Here is an 18060-nt window from a genome sequence, read left to right as displayed (position 1 = left end):
AGGTTGTATGTAGCGATGCAAGTTATCTAAATGCTTGCAGTAATGAATACGAACAGTAGATGGCGTTGTTTCTTTCCTTGTATTCCATTTTGCGCACTCTTGATTAGAACAAAGCTGTCCGTCTGTTTGTGTATGCGTGTGTGTGCGGCTGCTCCCTGCGGTGCTCTCACACCATGTCCCCTGAGTTTACAGCGGGACATCGTCCAGACACATGTTTGTGTAGAGTACAGTTGTGTATACACATTTACACACACACACACACACACACACACACACACACACACACACACACACACACACACACACACACACACACACACACACACACACACACACACACACACACACACAAATACCAAACAAATGTATTTGCCTTTTAATCTCTGCAGGGGCTTGATCAAAGCAAGACATTATGGGCCAAGAGACGGTGTGTGTGTGTGTGTGTGTGTGTGTGTGTGTGTACACAAGTGTCTAATAGTGCTAGAATGTGAATGAGGTCAGAGGTGAAATGTCAGTGTGGTGTCCAAGTCGACCCCTATATCAATTCCCGAGCGTCAGTTACCATAGTTGAGAACTTCATGTACCCCGCCCCGACTCCAGTACACTCAGTTTATCAATACAGTACAGAAAATGCCACAGCACTGAAAATATGATACATTTATAACTCATTTGGTAAAAAATATTTTATTACTTCATGGATGATTTTCCAGATATTCTGGTGATAGTTCAGGTATTTCACAAACAGGGAACAATGATATTCTACCTGTTGGTGAAGACGTTTGACTTCATAACGTGCTAACAAATAAAGCTGTTAAGCCACTCTCCATTTGTATGATAATACCAATACGACCCAACATGAGTCATTTCTCCATAAAAGTCCTGTGGATGCCTCTCGGTTATTGCACCATAAAAGTAGTCGTTTCCTATGACCTTTTAAAAATCCCATTACGTTTGTGACCACTAATTTCAGAATTTCAACGAATAAATGAAAGAAACTCATTAAAAAGAAAATAGAACCTTCTCTCTACAACATGTCGTTTCATTTAGTGAACTGTTAACTGCTGAACTAAAAGTGCACGGTTAAAAGTGCACAGTTAATATACTAATAAAGCTTAGTCGGTATTCATTAAGAGGATCTTTCTCAGTCTCCGTATGCATTCACACACACTTCCATTCCTCTAATGTGAGCATAATCGTCTAGCCTCCGTCTGCTCCATCACTTCCCCAGTTCTGTTCCGCTAGTCTCTGTCTGCACTCTTCCGTGCTGAGGACACCTCATTTTCAATCATTGTATTATAAATTATGATTGGTTAAAATCTTGAGTTGAGGCTTGAGGAATAGAAAGAGACTCAATTCATTTTTCAACAGAAAGAAAAATGTATCCTAGCATTACAGATATAAACGTCATCTCCAAATCCAAGTGTTCTTGTTTGCCTGCTTACTCATCCAGAATAATGCCAGGTAGTAGGGCTTTGGATGTTGTTATTTGGTTTCACTTCACTTCACTCAGACTGCAGCAAGAACTGCAGTCTGACACACTACAGTTTCCATGGTGGCAGGGCTTTGGAAGCAGTGTGGCATCAGCCAGGCCACATGGCACATATTAACACTACACAAACATTCACCAGCAACAGGTTTCACCACTTGGGCGTTGAACAGAGGCCATGGGAATGTATAGAAGCACTGCAAGGCAAACTGCAGATATTCAGAAGGCTGATGTGACCAATGAGATGCGTGGGAACCGGTGACAGGCTTGAGTAGTGCTGTCTACTGGAATGAAAGGCTGAGAGAGACTGATGGCGTATGTAGAAAGTTCCCTCACTCTCTCCCTCTACCTCTCTCTCTCTCTTCAGTGTCTGCCCGTCATCTCTTGTGTCTTCCTTCTTTGTCGTCATTGCGGTAAATCCACGTGTAGGATTTAAATTTGTCTTTAAAGATAAATGCCTTGCATGCAATGAAATAACAAGCCATCATCAATAAAGTGACTATTATATTGATCACTCTATTGAGTGATCAATAGAGTGAGTAATAACGTTTCCTGGCCTAGTTGCCTGGCCAGAAAGATGCCCCATCCTTGGGACTTGTTTCTCGAAACCACAACCAAATCCTTGACGTAGAGTGTTTTGTAGATGTTTTTGAAAAACGGTTCCCACCCTCTCTCTAATGGGAGAGATGGTCCAACATGAGCAAAGCTTTGAAAAAGAGCGATGTGTGCTTGTGTGAAGATCGGACGGAGCAGGGAAAACCCAGACTCAAACCGCTCCAACAATTTGTTTGTTTGTTTTTTCTCCAGCCGAGTGGAACAAAGTGGAGCTTTTCTCAGTTCGTCCCCCTCTCTCAGTTTCTTCACTGCTAAGCCATCCACTCCTTGGTCCCTCCATGGGTTAGAGTGTCTGTGGGCTGGGGCACCATGGAGTGTCTGGATATAGCTGACAATGGACAGACTTGAACCTGAGACAACAGAGGGAAACGGGTTACACAATGCATGGAAGTGGCTAACTGGGGATTTCAAAAAGCCAATGCCAGAAAGAAAATTGTGTCGTCTAAAGTGCACTGAGTGAGACAGTGTGTGCATGTTCACAACCCCCCCCCCCCCCCCCACCTTTTACACACACACACACACACACACACACACACACACACACACACACACACACACACACACACACACACACACACACACACACACACACACACACACACACACACACACACACACACACACAATGAACAAAGACAGGATACAGACAGGATACCTATCGTGGTTCAACTATATTATGAGGCTTACGCAATTCTTACTAGAAACTCTTTGTTTTGGAAGGGGAGGGATGAAGCCAGTGGCCAAAATGTTGACTCAGTTTACTTTAAGTAATGTCACTTAGCATGTGTGTAAGTTAGATTTTAAGAAGCTACGGTCTAAATAACATCTATAAAAATTTATGTTTTGTTTCACTCGTTTTTTTGACTCCACCAAAAAAATGTATTCTCCTAAATAACCATGCAGGCACCCACGCACCTGGTAGGGTCTTCACTCGTGCTGAAAGGTCCCCTCACATTCACAGTGTTCCTGCTGCCTTCCACTGTGCCGTAGCTGAGCGTAACCTGGGAACAAAACACACACATTTCAATACAAATCAGCCCTTCACCTAGTAGCCCCTCACTGATGACTCCATTCAACATCTTCTGACATTTTCGTGCCTCTGCTCACACACACACACACACACACACACACACACACACACACACACACACACACACACACACACACACACACACACACACACACACACACACACACACACACACACACACACACACACACTTTCAACCCAATCAAAATCGGCCCCTAACGTCTCCCCTGGATCATCAAACATATAGCTCATCAGTCAGCAATCTCTCGGGACCCATGTATGAATATCGGCAGAGCCAAAGAGGGGCTCAGAACCAAAGGTTGGGAAACACTTGAAAAAACACTAGCATGAGCCCCTTGGTTAATGTACTGCATGTTGACCTAACCCCATGTTTCTGGAGGCTGCCCGGGACACGGGCTAATACCAACCTGCAACGCTGAACCCACTAAAACCACCAGCCTTTACACCACCTCCCAGGGATGCTGATTCAACGGGACTCCACGTACCTGGCGGTGGATCTCCGACACCAGCCCCAGGTTCTCCAGGTGGGAGTGGAACAGGGGGGAGCGCGTGAGGCCGATGCCCAGCAGGGCCTCGGCGATGTAACCCACGGTGCAGTCGTCGGGGAGACGGATCTGCTCGGCGGTGACCATGAAGGTGCCCTCGCTAGCGAGGGAGAAGAACACGACAGAAGGAAGGCTGTGAGTGGGTGTGGGCGAAGGACAGACCTGGATCAAAGGATCCCCACTTGGTCTTCGCTTGGTTTGCTGACTCAGGGCGGGGGGGGGGGCTCACCTGGCCCAAGGGCTCATCTTGAGCGCCAGTCCCCGGCTCAGGCAGAACCCTGCTCCCCCAGTGGCGAACCAGAAGCGCACCTCCTTCTGGCTCTGAGCAAAGGAGCACAGAGAGCGATGTGCATCAGCAGAGCGCTGCTCCCAGAAGACACCAGGCAGCGCAAAGAACTCATTCAGAGACGCCATGCGGCATCAAAGGACAAATAAAATCAGCTTCTAGTTCTTTCACCAGACGCCTGCAGGTAATCAAACAGGATTTCCTCTATTGTGATAACGTAGAAGACCATCCCAGCTCTGAATCAAACGCTCACCTGGTGTGTGGAGCCCAGCCTCTCTGTGGCCTGAATGGGTCTCTCCAGGCTGGGCCGGCCCAGGTACACGTCCTGGGTGTGTCTGTACTGGGACAGCAGCTTCACCAGGGAGCCCACGTTCAGGTAGTTATCGTCATCCACATGACAGAACCACCTGGAATGATCACACACACACACACACACACACACACACACACACACACACCTGCAGTCAGAGAGAGAGTGAGAGTGAGAGTGAGAGTGTATGTGTGTGTGTGTGTGCGTGTGCGTGTGCGTGTCCGACATTTGTTTGGGAGAGTGTGTGGACCATGTGCTGTGGTGCTGATAGACAGGAGGTCCACCATAGTTTTGGCTTTGGTCCAACATAAACAGAGTTAATGCGTTTATTATGGGTACATATATACCTAGAATGTATGTATGCATGTATGTATGTGCGTGTGTGTGTGAGAATGTGCGCGTGTTATGTACAGGTGTGTGTGCGTGTATCTTACTTCTTCCCCGAATGGATAAAGGCGCTGTATTCCTGGGCCATCTTACAGGACAGTGCCTGCCGACTGTGGCTGGCGGAGCAGTTGGTGTTGATCAGGTGACCTCCTGAGGAAGACCATACATACATTAGCCTTCGACCATTGTGTCCAAAGGCACTTACAAGTGCAGTCACCAATACAAAGAAATTAGCTGCATGAACAAAACAACTGGGGAGTGCAGAGTAGCTATAGAAATCACAAATGTGTGTCGTTATTGGTGAATAATAGTTAAATCTCAGAGACAAAGCACATTCTAATTTACAATTATATATATATATATATATATATATATATATATATATATATATACATAAATCCATGTTTCTTCAGCCACACATGCTATGGTATAATAATAATAATACAGCCAAGGAATGGCCTTTAACTTGCAAACAATAACTGAAAGACCTCATTTGATCCCATTTTCAAAATATTGTTGTTCAAATGTGTCCGTGGCGACATAATGCTTGGCTAAGGTGAACAAGACTGAGTGGATGGTGCCGGGCTGACTTCCTGTGTTCACAGGAAGTCACGTTCTGCCCAGTCAGCAGCCACAGGTTCCTGGCTCCACGGCAGGCCTACTGCAGCCTTCCTGTTCCACCTCCCTGCCAGCCCAGATAACACTGCTTATCACGTGCGTGCGTGCGTGTGTGTGTGTGTGCGTGTGTGTAAACTCACCCAGTCTCTTCTTCAGTTTGTCATCGTCTCCATCAGTGAACACGTACGTCTGGAAAATAAGAACAGAGTAATTAAAGCAGGGGGTTTGATGTTATTTCTGTGGTGAAGCCAGAACATTTTTCCAGACCCATTGTTCATGGGCTTGTTTTGGACTCAGGTGATGCTCTGGCGCCACCTGCTCGCACACACACACACACACACGCACGCATACCAAACCTACGCATATATGTACCCATAATAAACACATCAACCGTGTTGATGTTGGACCAGAGCCAAAACTAAGGTGGACCTCCTGTCTATCAGCACCACACCACATGGTCCACACACTCTCCAAAACAAAGACCGGTGTGTGTGTGTGTGTGTGTGTGTGTGTGTGTGTGTGTGTGTGTGTGTGTGTGTGTGTGACTAGGTCAGGGGTCCTTCGACACTCAGGAAGCCAGTCGGTACCCAGGGGCTTTAAACAGGAAGTAAGTACATATCTACACCCTGCGTACACACATGCACGGCGTCAGACAGACGTGCTCCCCCTCAGACAGACATGCACGCCGTCAGACAGACGTGCACGCCGTCAGACAGACGTGCACCACGCCGTCAGAAAGACACGCCAATAGACACATACGCACTGTCAGATGAACGGCCAAGATAAAAACATTTCCAATCAAAATCAGCCCCCCTATGCTGCCCCAATTCAAGAGATCCCTCTCAAAGAATGGAGGAAAAACAGACAGCCAGACAGCCAGACGGACAGGCAAAATAAAAGAATAACACATTCGTTCACATCCCATTCAGCGTAACTTTTTACTCATCAAAGTCGTGTTGATAAAACTTAGAAAGGGGTATGAGAATGTGAGGGAAATACATTTTAATGCAGCACAGCCTGGCCATATCATATCATATACTCATCGATTAGGTTTGGTCGAGTGCTGTTGTAACCAGAGCTCGTAGAAACAGCTAAAACAACCTGCATGTCAGCCTGCTACTAAAGGACTGATCTGCTGATGTTCAGCCAGCTTTATGTCATTCGCCACACCGCGTCTTCCGGTGGACAGAGGCAGCAGGGAGCAACGTTAACCATATTTAATTTGCACACACACTCTCCACATTGTGACGGTACAAAGCCGGTTTAGAACCAGCAAAGTAGTCCTTTCAAGTGAGCAAAGAAAGTGAATCACCATTTTAAAAAATACTCCAACCTCTATAAAACCTGTCATGGCATCATGCCGCAGACTACAAGGCTAAGTTCTTTACAACAAGAGCAGCCTGGGAAGAGACAGACAATGGCAGCAGCAGAAACAAACCAGCGTACAGGAGGAGGAGGAGTACAATGTTGTCCCGTGATCACACGGCCCGTCATTTCCCACGAGAAGCACGGTGGATTCCCACAGTTTTAGTTGTATAGACAGGCAACACTGCAGTCTTTCTTGTTTGCACGTTTGACTGTGTGTGACTGTGTGACTGTGTGACTGTGTGACTGTGTGTGTGTGTGTGTGTGTGTGTGTGTGTGTGTGTGTGTGTGTGTGTGTGTGTATGTGTGTGGAATTAAAGCATGCCTTTAGTCAGCAGAATGACAATATAGGGGTGTGTTGGGAACGCAGGTAATGTTACACACCACCTGAGCGTGAGAGAAAAGATACAGGAATGTCTTCCGTCAGTTTCACACGCACGTGCACATATGTCAGCTGATTTTTTCCCATGTCCAGACGAGACGTCTAAGGACTGTTTATATGTCAACAAATGTATGGGGCTATAGGAGAGATTCAGTGACATGTTGTAGCCTATTCCAGTCCCAGTGTAGAAGCATTTATATCGGTTCAGTTAACGATTCTCACATTAGCACAAGCCAGAGCAAATATCTGTGATCTTTAGGCTATATGTTTCACCAGGATCAAAGAGAAATAATTTCATGGTATTAAGGTATTAAAACGGCTACTGGCATTAATATGATACCCTAATCGTTACAGCAAGCATATCTCAGATAGGCTGACCATCCATAAAATCGTCACGAGAAGGAATACGGATTGATGAAGTCCTATAGGAGTATATTTGATGGACATTGCAATTCATACATTTTTTTTATTATTCATGAATAATTAATAAAAAAATGAATTCAGTCGATTCACATTAGTGTGGCCATCATAGCCCTGGGAGACATGGACGCTATGTCTGCCTGATGTGGTATTGCTCTGACATAGCCAACACGTCTATGTTATCATCACATGACAGAATTTCATGACAGTTAATACCTGTTGTAAACTTCGGGACATCCATGTTTCCAACAGCAGGTCCAGCCGTAGTCCGTGGTACTGGCGGGTGGTCTTCACGGCAATAAACAGGTCGGCTGGAGACAGGTTCTCCACCGCCCGGGACGGGGACGCTCTGGTCCGTCTGGGAGCTTCGATCGCTCTCCTCTCCCGCGCCAACTTACTGAAATAGGCGGAGAAAACTTTGCCTTGCGATCGGTCCGGTTCTACGTCGTTTCTAGCCGCCGAGGTCTGCCCGTCTCCGAGGTACAGACCCGTGAGAGGCACGTCCAGCAACACATTGTTGTTGGGGTGTGCGACCACCAGCAGTAGAAGCACGAACAGCAAACAGGTTCCCGTGAAGACCCCAGATGAGATGCTGTTGTGTTTGGGTCTCCCGGCGTTTTTCATCATATTCGTTGGGAGTAGGATCCTAATTTGGATTCCTGTTCAGATACAAGAACTAATACTTATTATTGTGTTGCTCTCGCAACTGAAACATCTCAAAACTGTCCATGTGGTGTCTCTTTGCTCCCTCCTCGCATCATTATGTCAAATACGTCCACACCACAGCTCACACACGCGTTGCATTTAAAGAGATGGGGGAGCCAGTGGGCGGGGCCTGCTGTGTAGCGAGATGTGTCTGTTGGATTATGTGTGTGTGTACGCTGTTTTTTCGTGGGCTATTGGAGGGGCAATCGAGGATACACTTGCAACTCTTGCAGACTTCAGCACACTAAGGAGAAAATAGTGTCCCTTCGCAAATGTGCTGTCTTTTATCCTTTTTCCAAAGCTACTCTCTTCAATTCGTTCCAACACTGCACATTCCATTTCTTTCATGGTGGTAATTTACGGTAAAAATACTATTTTTGTTCAGCCTCATGGAAACCGCTTTAGCTACATATAATTTTTTTTTTCTGATAAGCGGTGCAGAGGAGAGAAAAACTGCAGGTCTGCTATATTCAGTGCACGTCATTCTTTCTAGAAACTCTTTAGCCGCCAGATTCTCTCTGTTCTTGTATTTCAAAGAAAAGCGAAGAAGAAAGAGGAGAGCTGTCAGTTTTTAATCCTCTTGGTTTGGAGCGGAACAGCTGCATGGACACACAAACTATGTACCCCCCCCCCCCCCCCACACACACACACGGTTTCTCTCTTTCCCTCCCTCTCTGTTTTTCTCTATATGTTTCTCTCCCCCCCTCCAACACACACACACACACACACACACACACACACACACACACACACACACACACACACACACACACACACACACACACACACACACACACACACACACACACACGCACACACGCACACAAACACACTCCATCATTTAATTTCTTGTTTTATTTAACGTTGGCAATATAATGATGCTCTCTGATTACAAGTGTATGTTATGGGCACATGGTATGAGTTTGTGTGTGTGTGTGTGTGTGTGTGTGTGTGTGTGTGTGTGTGTGTGTGTGTGTGTGTGTGTGTGTGTGTGTGTGTGTGTGTGTGTGTGTGTGTGTGTGTGTGTGTGTGTGTGTGTGTGTTTGTGTGTGTTTGCGTGCGTAAATTAGGAGATTATTGCGGTGGCTGGTGAATGTGGATGGCAGCTCTATTTTATAAACTAAGTCACATCTGTGTAGAAGCTGTGTGTAAATATGCCTGCGCGCCATATTCCCTGTCTCTGTCCTCCTGCGTCCTTTTGTCTCCGGCGTCTATCTAATGAATCCCGCTTTGAAGTTCCTACAAACTGTTCAACGTGTGGCGGTCTTCAAAGATAACACTCATAGGCATGGACAGCCACCTTCGGCGGGCAGCCTTCTCTCTGTCTTTTTATGTCTTTCATTTGTTTGTTCTCTCTTCTTTCTTTCTTACTTTATTCTCTTTTACTTTATTTTTGCCTTTCATTCTTTCTTTCTGTTTTTCTTTCCTTTTCATTGGAGCATGGGTGTCAAGGTGATTCAGTGTCATTTTTTTTTCTCAGTACTTTGTCTTTGATTTATATAGGATACAATTGTTGCTGCATGTTTTGCTTTCTGTCTGGGGGGAATAGAGCGGTTGAGGTGAAGGTCAGCATTTTGAGATGCAAGTTGGGCGGCATGTGGCTCAGGTTGAGCGGGTTGACTGGTAACGGTAAGTTTGCTAGTTGGATCTCTGGCTCCTGTGTCGAGGTGTCCCTGAGCGTGACGCCTCACCTTAACTGCTCCCAACGAGCTGGCTGTCGCCTTGCATTGGTTGGCTCACTGTGAATGTGTGCATGTATCTGTGAATGTAAGGTCATATTGGAAGCGCCCTGAGTGGCCACTGGTTAGAAAATCGCTATTTTAATGAAGCCCATAAAGTAATCATCCATAAAACATTTAATGCCTCAGTCGCTTCACACACATCTCTGCTATCTTTACTCTCTCTGCCTCCTCCTCCTCATCTTCCGTCCATCCGTCGCTGTGTGTTGTGTGTTTGTGTGTTGTTGTGTTTTCTTCCGCTCATCGTCCATATGTGACAGAATTCAGAGTATAAGGTCACCGTTTTCCAAACTTCAAGTTGGGACTTTTCCCCCTGCTTCCTCTCCCATTCCAACCTCCAAACACTCTCACATGCACGACACTCATGCACACTGGTACTGTACATAAACAAGTGACCTCACACAAAATGCAAACAAACACACACACACACACACACACACACAGACACACACACACACACACACACACACACACACACACACACACACACACACACACACACACACACACACACACACACACACACACACACACACACACACACACACACACACGCACACACGCACACATGCACACAGACACATGCACACAAGGACGACACAGAAACGTACAGATGCAGATGCTCACACACACACACACACACACACACACACACACACACACACACACACACACACACACACACACACACACACACACACACACACACAGGTGCCTAATATGCATGAACCCTTGCATACGCTTGTTGTTCCGAACTAATGGGATCAAGATGATCATCCACAACATAAACAAAACATACAGAAAGGAACAGAACAAACAATTTTTTTTCCTTCTCATCTTGGAGGGCGGGGGGGTGAGTGTGTGTCTGTATCAGCACATCATGGGGGGTGAAGGAGGGCACTAGGGGACTAGGGATATGGAAAGCCAAGCAGAAGGATGAGTCCCATGGTCATCGTCTGCAGCAGAGCTCTGTGGTTGATATGGCGTCAGACTAAAGTCTTTTCGGGGCTTACAATCCACAACGTGATATTGATTAAAGCGTTTCTGCACACATACACACACAAACGCACACACACACGCAGATACCAAAAACCAAATACCAAAAAAATGAATAAACTGTGTGTGTGTGTGTGTGTGTGTGTGTGTGTGTGTGTGTGTGTGTGTGTGTGTGTGTGTGTGTGCGTGTGTGTGCGTGTGTGTGTGTGTGTGTGTGCGTGTGTGTGTGTGTGTGTGTGTGTGTGTGTGTGTGTGTGTGTGTGTGTGTGTGTGTGTGTGTGTGTGTGTGTGTGTGTGTGTGTGTGTGTGTGTGTGTGTGTGTGTGTGTGTGTGTGCGTGCATGTGTGTGCGTGTGGATGGCGATGTTGAGGGAGCCGGAGTCTGAGGAGTGAAGGAGGTTGCTGGTGACTTTGAGGAGGGCTGTGTCCGTGCTTTGAGAAGATCAGAACCGGATTGAGTGGTTTCACGACGGGGATCAGAGGCCAGGTAGGTTTTGAGTTGGAGATAGATTGGAGATCGGTCTGTGGTGGGTGGGAATACAGGGGTTGAGGATGGGGGCACGGCAGCAAGTTTGAGTGAAGGGGGCATAGAGCCAGTAGACAGGGAGGAGTTTACCACGGTGGTGATAGATAGGGCTGACGGTGGGGAGACAGGCCTTGACCAGGGTGGAGGGGACGGGGTCCAGGGGGGTGGTGGCAGTCTCCATGCCAATGAGGCGGGTGGAGAGTTTAGGGGGAGAGATGGGTGGAGTCACAATCATATGATATTCCGCTAGAAGGAATACATCATGGATGACCAGGCAGCTACTTAGACAAAGTGGATTAGCTCAGACCATGTGAGTCCATTATAAGTTACCCTAGCTTCAAATACCACCCAGAATGTGTGTGTGTGTGTTTGTCTATGTGTGTGGGCGTGTGTGTATGTGTGTGTGTGTGTGTATGGTTAATGTTCATAAATTGTGTGTGTGTGTGTGTGTGTGTGCGTCAGTCTGTGTGTGTGCGTGTGTGTGTGTGTGTGTGTATGTGCCACCGTCTCACGCTCAGCTGCACGTGATCGGTGTTTGTTTGTGTGTGTGTGTTTGTGTGTGCATCAGTAAACGGTGTGTGTGTGTGTGTGTGTGTGTTTGTGTGTGTGTGTTTGTGTGTGTGTGTTTGTGTGTGTGTGTGTGTGTATATGTGTGTGTATGTGTGTGCATCAGTAAATGTGTGTGTGTGTGTGTGTGTGTGGTTTGTTTGTGTGTGTGTGTGTGTGTGTGTGTGTGTGTGTGTGTGTGTGTGTGTGTGTGTGTGTGTGTGTGTGTGTGTGTGTGTGTGCGTGCGTGTGTGCGAGTGCGTCCAGCTCTGGACTGCTTGTGATGTGGGGTGCTGAGGCGAGGAATCTGCGATCACAAGATTCCACCAGGGTTAACTTAATGAGTGCACTGTACAAAGTCTATTTGTTTTTGGGGAACAGTAATGATAGCCAGGAGGAGAGCTAGAACACACAGCACACATTTAGATTTATAGATTTATAGCCGCGAACCAATGGTGCTCTAACCCTGGAGTGCTGGATTCGCATCAATGCTGGATATTCAGCCATAACAGATACAAATAAACACTGGGCGAGCAAATGACTTGGCACTAGATCCAGCTATCATTTGATCACGGCTTGATTTGATCTAATCATGACAGAAGTTGCAACTGTTCACTATCAATCCAATTCATCTTCTTCATCGAGATTCAAACACTTGCTGAATGTGTCCCAGCCTCCATGTCTCTGTGTCTACATTCCTCTGTCCTTGCTACGTGCACATGACTGTGTTGTGGAGTGGGGGTTCGTGCGTGACTCGCTCGCAGTCTGCGGTGTACACATGCCGTCCCATCAGGCCCTCTTCGGGCTCTGGGCTTGTCGGTGTCTGCCTGTGTTCTCTGTGGTTTCATTGGAATTCTTCTGATCAAATACTTTTGCCAGGTCTGGATCTGCAGCCCTCTGAACACTAAAGGCCGAAGGGCAGTGTTTCTGAAGTGGGGGTTCTCTGTGAAGGAGTCCAGGGGGTACATGGGCAATTCCAGTTTGGTTTTATCATTGATAATGAACAATTCCACCTTAATAGAGATGAGTTGATTCTGAATACTTCCTTAGTTGATATTGTAGGTTAAGTATGTAAGCGCAAACACATGATTCTATTTGATGTGTCGATTCACATGAAAAAGTATTTGCACCACCCATTAAAATAACATGCATATATTATTTCATTTTCGAAATCAATGAGAGTTCCACATAAATAGAGGAAGGAAAACCCTATTTTAGCAAGCAAGAAACACATGCATTTCTCCCCCCCCCCCCTCCGGGGATACATTATTCAAACCAGAGGTGCTGGCTGAAGCCACGTTCAAGGGGAGGATGAAGTCAAACAGAGGAAAATGATTGATGGATTGAACTGTATATCTGAAGTGATCGCTCTTGCAATATCGGATGAGAAGGACAACTGGCTGGTCCGAGTCATCTGTGGGTCGGTACACTTGGCCGGATCCATGTGACCATGTTGCACGCCTGATCTCAACGGATACAGAGGTAAGGTCTTTCTGTCCTGCCTTTTCCTTTTTGGATTAAATTTGGTTTTGTTTAAACCTGAGGCAGAGCCCTAGGGCAGAGCCTGTACTCTTGAGACAAATAAAGTGAATTATTTGGAGTCAGATCAATCTCCGTGGTCAGAAATACATCACTCAAGTTTTTCTTGGTAATACCTAAAAAGTTGTAAGTTGATTCACCGAAATACCCTTCAGAATTCAAACTGTGCAATTATGTAGGATCATTAAACCTAACCTTCCTTAATATTGGAGCGTTGTATGGGAAACAGAATCTGTGGTCAGTGACTCCTCTCAGTGGGACCACAGGGCGATGGCGCACCACTCGCTGTACAGCTGGAAGAACGAACCGTGTGTGTGTGTCTGTGTGTGTGTGCGCGCGCGCGTGTGTGCGTGTGTGTGCGTGCTAGTGTAGGTTCTCTGAACTTGAACGTGTGGTCGCTCCCTTCCCTCAAGTGCTCAGTGGTGCAGCAGCTGCTGCTGAGCATGCCATCACTCCTAAAGACAGCCCAAAGGTAAGGAAACCCAGGGAAAGGAAAGGCTATCAGCCCATCAGCCGAGGGAACGCTGAAGATGGATGCAGAGATTAACTTGTGTTTACATTGCTGTGATTCTAATCAGTAACGAAACTAATAAAGCCCTAAAGCAGATTGTGTCTTACATACAATGAGATGCAATGTACCTCTTATGTGCTGTCTATGAGTCATTAGTACAGGCGACGTACACCCCTTCTACCTTCCAACGTCACTGTCAGATGCTACATGTTGCTATGCAATAGTCTGTTCATTGTGTCAGCTTTCAAGTGAGAGCTTGTTGTTTCTTTATTCAGCGGCCTGGGGCATGTGCACACATAGGGATGTGTACTAGGGATCTGAGGAGCACAGCCTGCTCTGCGCTGAGGACAGAACCGCTAGCAGCACATTGCTCAACTTCCTCATTAATTTGAAGCCGACACATCTGGAAGGACGAGATGTTGTTGGTATCGTCGACGTTGCGTGTTTGGCTGCCTTACTGATGTACCCTCCCGATATGGTTACTGGTTGAAGCATGATCAGACAACTGCTACATCTGACAACATTTAGGCCCTGGTATTTCTGAATGAAGTATTGAAGTTTGTAGTTTGTGTGTGTGACGTGTGTTTGCGTGTGTTCGTTTCACTGTATGCACATGTGTACACACAAATACACACACACAAAATCACATACACCCACGTACATTGAATCAACGACTGAGGGTGAAAGTCGGAGCTCGAGAATCTTGGGACGAACAGAGAAATTAGCTGCTGTTTCATTTGGGTTGGAGCCAACACACATCGAATCAGGCTGAAGGAATATTGCATTCTGACAAAAGAAACACTCACACACACACACACACACACACACACACACACACACACACACGGCACTCACAAACACACACACAAACAAACACATACACACACACACACACACACACACACACACACACACACATACACACACAAAAACAAACACATACACACAAACTCATACAAACACACACACACAAACAAACACACACACACACACACACACACACACACACACACACACACACACACACACACACACACACACACACACACACACACACACACACACACACACACTAACACGCCATGCAGGCGTCACCCCTCACACAGGAAATCCCAAAGGGGGAAGTGAAGAGAAAGAGAAAATATAGATGGAGTGCACGCTGCTAAAGGGGAACAGATGGGTAAGACGACAAGAGCGATACGGGCCCGGTCACAACCGTGCACTGCACTTTCCCGTGACGCTCACATAGACACACACAGACATACACACACAATCACACACACACAAACATACACATGCAGGCACACACTTGGATTGTAGATTGGACTGCGCAATCCTCTGTAAGTGCTGAATGGAGTGTTCATCGTGTCACTCATGCATACAATGATACATATAGTGTATCTTCATCCCCCCCCCCCCCCCCCCCCCCCACGCCCCTTACACATCCCCCACAGAGAGACTCCAAACCCCAAACAGACACCTAAAAAAAGAATAAACAATCATGGTGTTGTTTCAGATAGAGTTAACGTGAGTTTGTACACTCGCTCTGTCTCAGACACTAGCTGCCTTGAGTAGTGAATGGGCCATTGTTACAGAAGGGTTTGATGTGTCTGAAAGGGTTTGATGTGTCTGTCTTAATTTCATTTTGTCACATTGAAAATCTGTTTGAATAACTCATTACATCAGAATCAAAATCATCTTATTTATGTCTTATATGAACACAATTCTCACACAGACAAATACACACAGCGAACGCAAATCCTGCAAAAACATGTATTATTTTTATGGCGAATGAGAAAATGAATTGTGTCTTTGTGTTTTTGTATTCAGGAATGTGAATTACCACAGTTAGACATGAATGATTCGGTTGATTCCAGGTGTGTTCGCCTGAGTCAGTAACCTCAACGGTATCTCTCTCTCTGTACCACATCCAGCAGTCTGCTAACAAGCTGAGACTGTTCTCTTCCCTGTGCGCTGCCAGCACGGAGGAACAGCCGACAGCCAACGGTGAAAAACAAAGCTTCTCGGATGAGTTTAAGCCAAAGAAACTGTAGTGAGCAGTGCAAAAATAAAATCCCGCGCTAACAAGGACGCTCTGTTTTGTCAATTGGGACAATGTTTTCTGAGGAATGTTGTAAAACACGAATGTTTTATGGTTGCTCTCCTCGAAAACAGCGCATTTCAGTTTTTTAATTGTGTGTGCCTGCGTGTGTTTGTGCATGCGTGATGCGTGCGTGTGTTTGTGCGTGCGTGTGTATGTGTGCGTGCTTGCATATGCGTTAACTCAGGTGTGTGTGAGAGTGACATGATAACAGTGGTTAGTTAGTGTGACGGACGCTTCAAAGGGAGCGCCACGCCGCCGTCTCATGCTGAACTGGGCTGGCAGCCTTCACTTGTTGTCAGTGTGACAATGACAAGTTGGTCGTTGAGAGTGTCTTGTCCGATCAGTGTGGAGGAAAAGCACCCCAAGCAGAGGTGATCTGACCTACTGATCTGCACAGACAAGTGCACTGCTAGCAACCACCTTGCCCTAATTACACAAACACATTCTCCTGATGATGATGAAACAATGAGAACGTTAAATATAATAATATAGACAATAATAATAATAATAACATCAACAATATCATGGATGAATACAAAACACATAATAGTAACAGTACTATAATAAATAGATTGATATTGATGTGTAAGTGTAAGAGTATGTGTGACTAAACATTTTTTTCCTTATAAATCTAAAGAATACTCTTATCCTTCCCGAAGTACCAACGATGTTTCCTAGAAGTTGCATGCCAGGAATGACCCTTTTCCCCGTAAAGCGGTCCGCATCACACGGTAACATCATGCCAATTACTGGACCGTTTACCAGTCGATTGCACAGATTACGCTGGGCAGCCCAAGCCAGCCCGCACAACAACATCCCAAGGCTAAAAGATCCACACAAACGCAGACATGTGTGTTTTAGTGAGGCCTCTAAATTAGATTTACTATAACCCTGTGAAATAATCATATATTAGCCTGCCAATAAATAAATAATAGTTCCTTCCTATAATTAAATGATGCTAATCCCTAATCGATTGGCCTATTGTTTTTTTGCCTATCTGTGTTCATCCTTTAGATTAACTTGTAGGGTATGGCATTTACATTGACAGGGTCAGATGTTGGTTGGATGGGAATCCCAATGGGGCTACACTTGAAAGAATGTATCCACCTATGAAATTATAAGCAAAAAGTTGTGATTGAAAGCTTCCACCAAAATGACCTGGTCGGCATATTCGCTAAATGGTTATTACATTTTTCTCCACTAGATGGTAGCATAGTTATAATATTATTATGTCATCATGCGTGCAGATTTTATTTCGTTGTCGCACCTGATTGTCAAATTTATCGCACGCACGCACACACAAAGCCAGCTTCCACCAAAATTACCTGGTCGGCATATTCGCTAAATGGTTATTCAATTTTTCTCCACTAGATGGTAGCATAGTTATAATATTATTATGTCATCATGCGTGCAGATTTTATTTCGTTGTCGCACCTGATTGTCAAATTTATCGCACGCACGCACACACAAAGCCAGCCGCACACACACACAGACACACAGACACACACACACACACACACACACACACACACACACACACACACACACACACACACACACACACACACACACACACACACACACACACACACACACACACACACACACACACACACACACACACACACACACACACACACACACACACACACACACACAGACCCCATAGTTGTGCTGTCTGTAAGGTTCACAGATGGCCAGTGCCATTCATTATTTAGTAAATCGTTCCAGTTTTGATTAATATTTTAAATAAATCCCACTCAAGCCTCAACCCAAAGTTAAGTAATTGCGAATGAGGCCTGTGGTTCAAGGAACCAATGTCGACACTTCCAGCATAACCCCAAATCTCCAGAATGGTAGGTGAGCAGAGCAGCAGTGCGAAGTAACAAAGATATCGATTGACTCATGTTAAGTCCCCCACTGGCTTGTA

General features: G+C 45.8%; 1 protein-coding gene across 1 annotated transcript; it reads right to left on the bottom strand.

The window, feature by feature from the left end:
• Positions 1–665: 665 nt before the first annotated feature.
• On the bottom strand, positions 666–8273 carry LOC132454419 (beta-1,3-N-acetylglucosaminyltransferase lunatic fringe-like). Its single transcript, XM_060047765.1, has 8 exons — positions 7682–8273; positions 5439–5487; positions 4728–4830; positions 4237–4390; positions 3927–4018; positions 3638–3797; positions 3017–3102; positions 666–2451 (listed from the first exon to the last, which is right to left on the bottom strand). Exons 1-8 carry the CDS (start codon positions 8090–8092, stop codon positions 2385–2387), a joined length of 1122 nt encoding a protein of 373 aa, XP_059903748.1. The 5' UTR covers positions 8093–8273; the 3' UTR covers positions 666–2384.
• Between the last annotated feature and the right edge of the window lie 9787 nt (positions 8274–18060).

The sequence above is a fragment of the Gadus macrocephalus genome, chromosome 3, assembly GCF_031168955.1.
Source record: "Gadus macrocephalus chromosome 3, ASM3116895v1".
In the NCBI taxonomy this organism is placed as follows: domain Eukaryota; kingdom Metazoa; phylum Chordata; class Actinopteri; order Gadiformes; family Gadidae; genus Gadus; species Gadus macrocephalus.
This window is presented reverse-complemented; position numbering and strand designations above follow the sequence as displayed.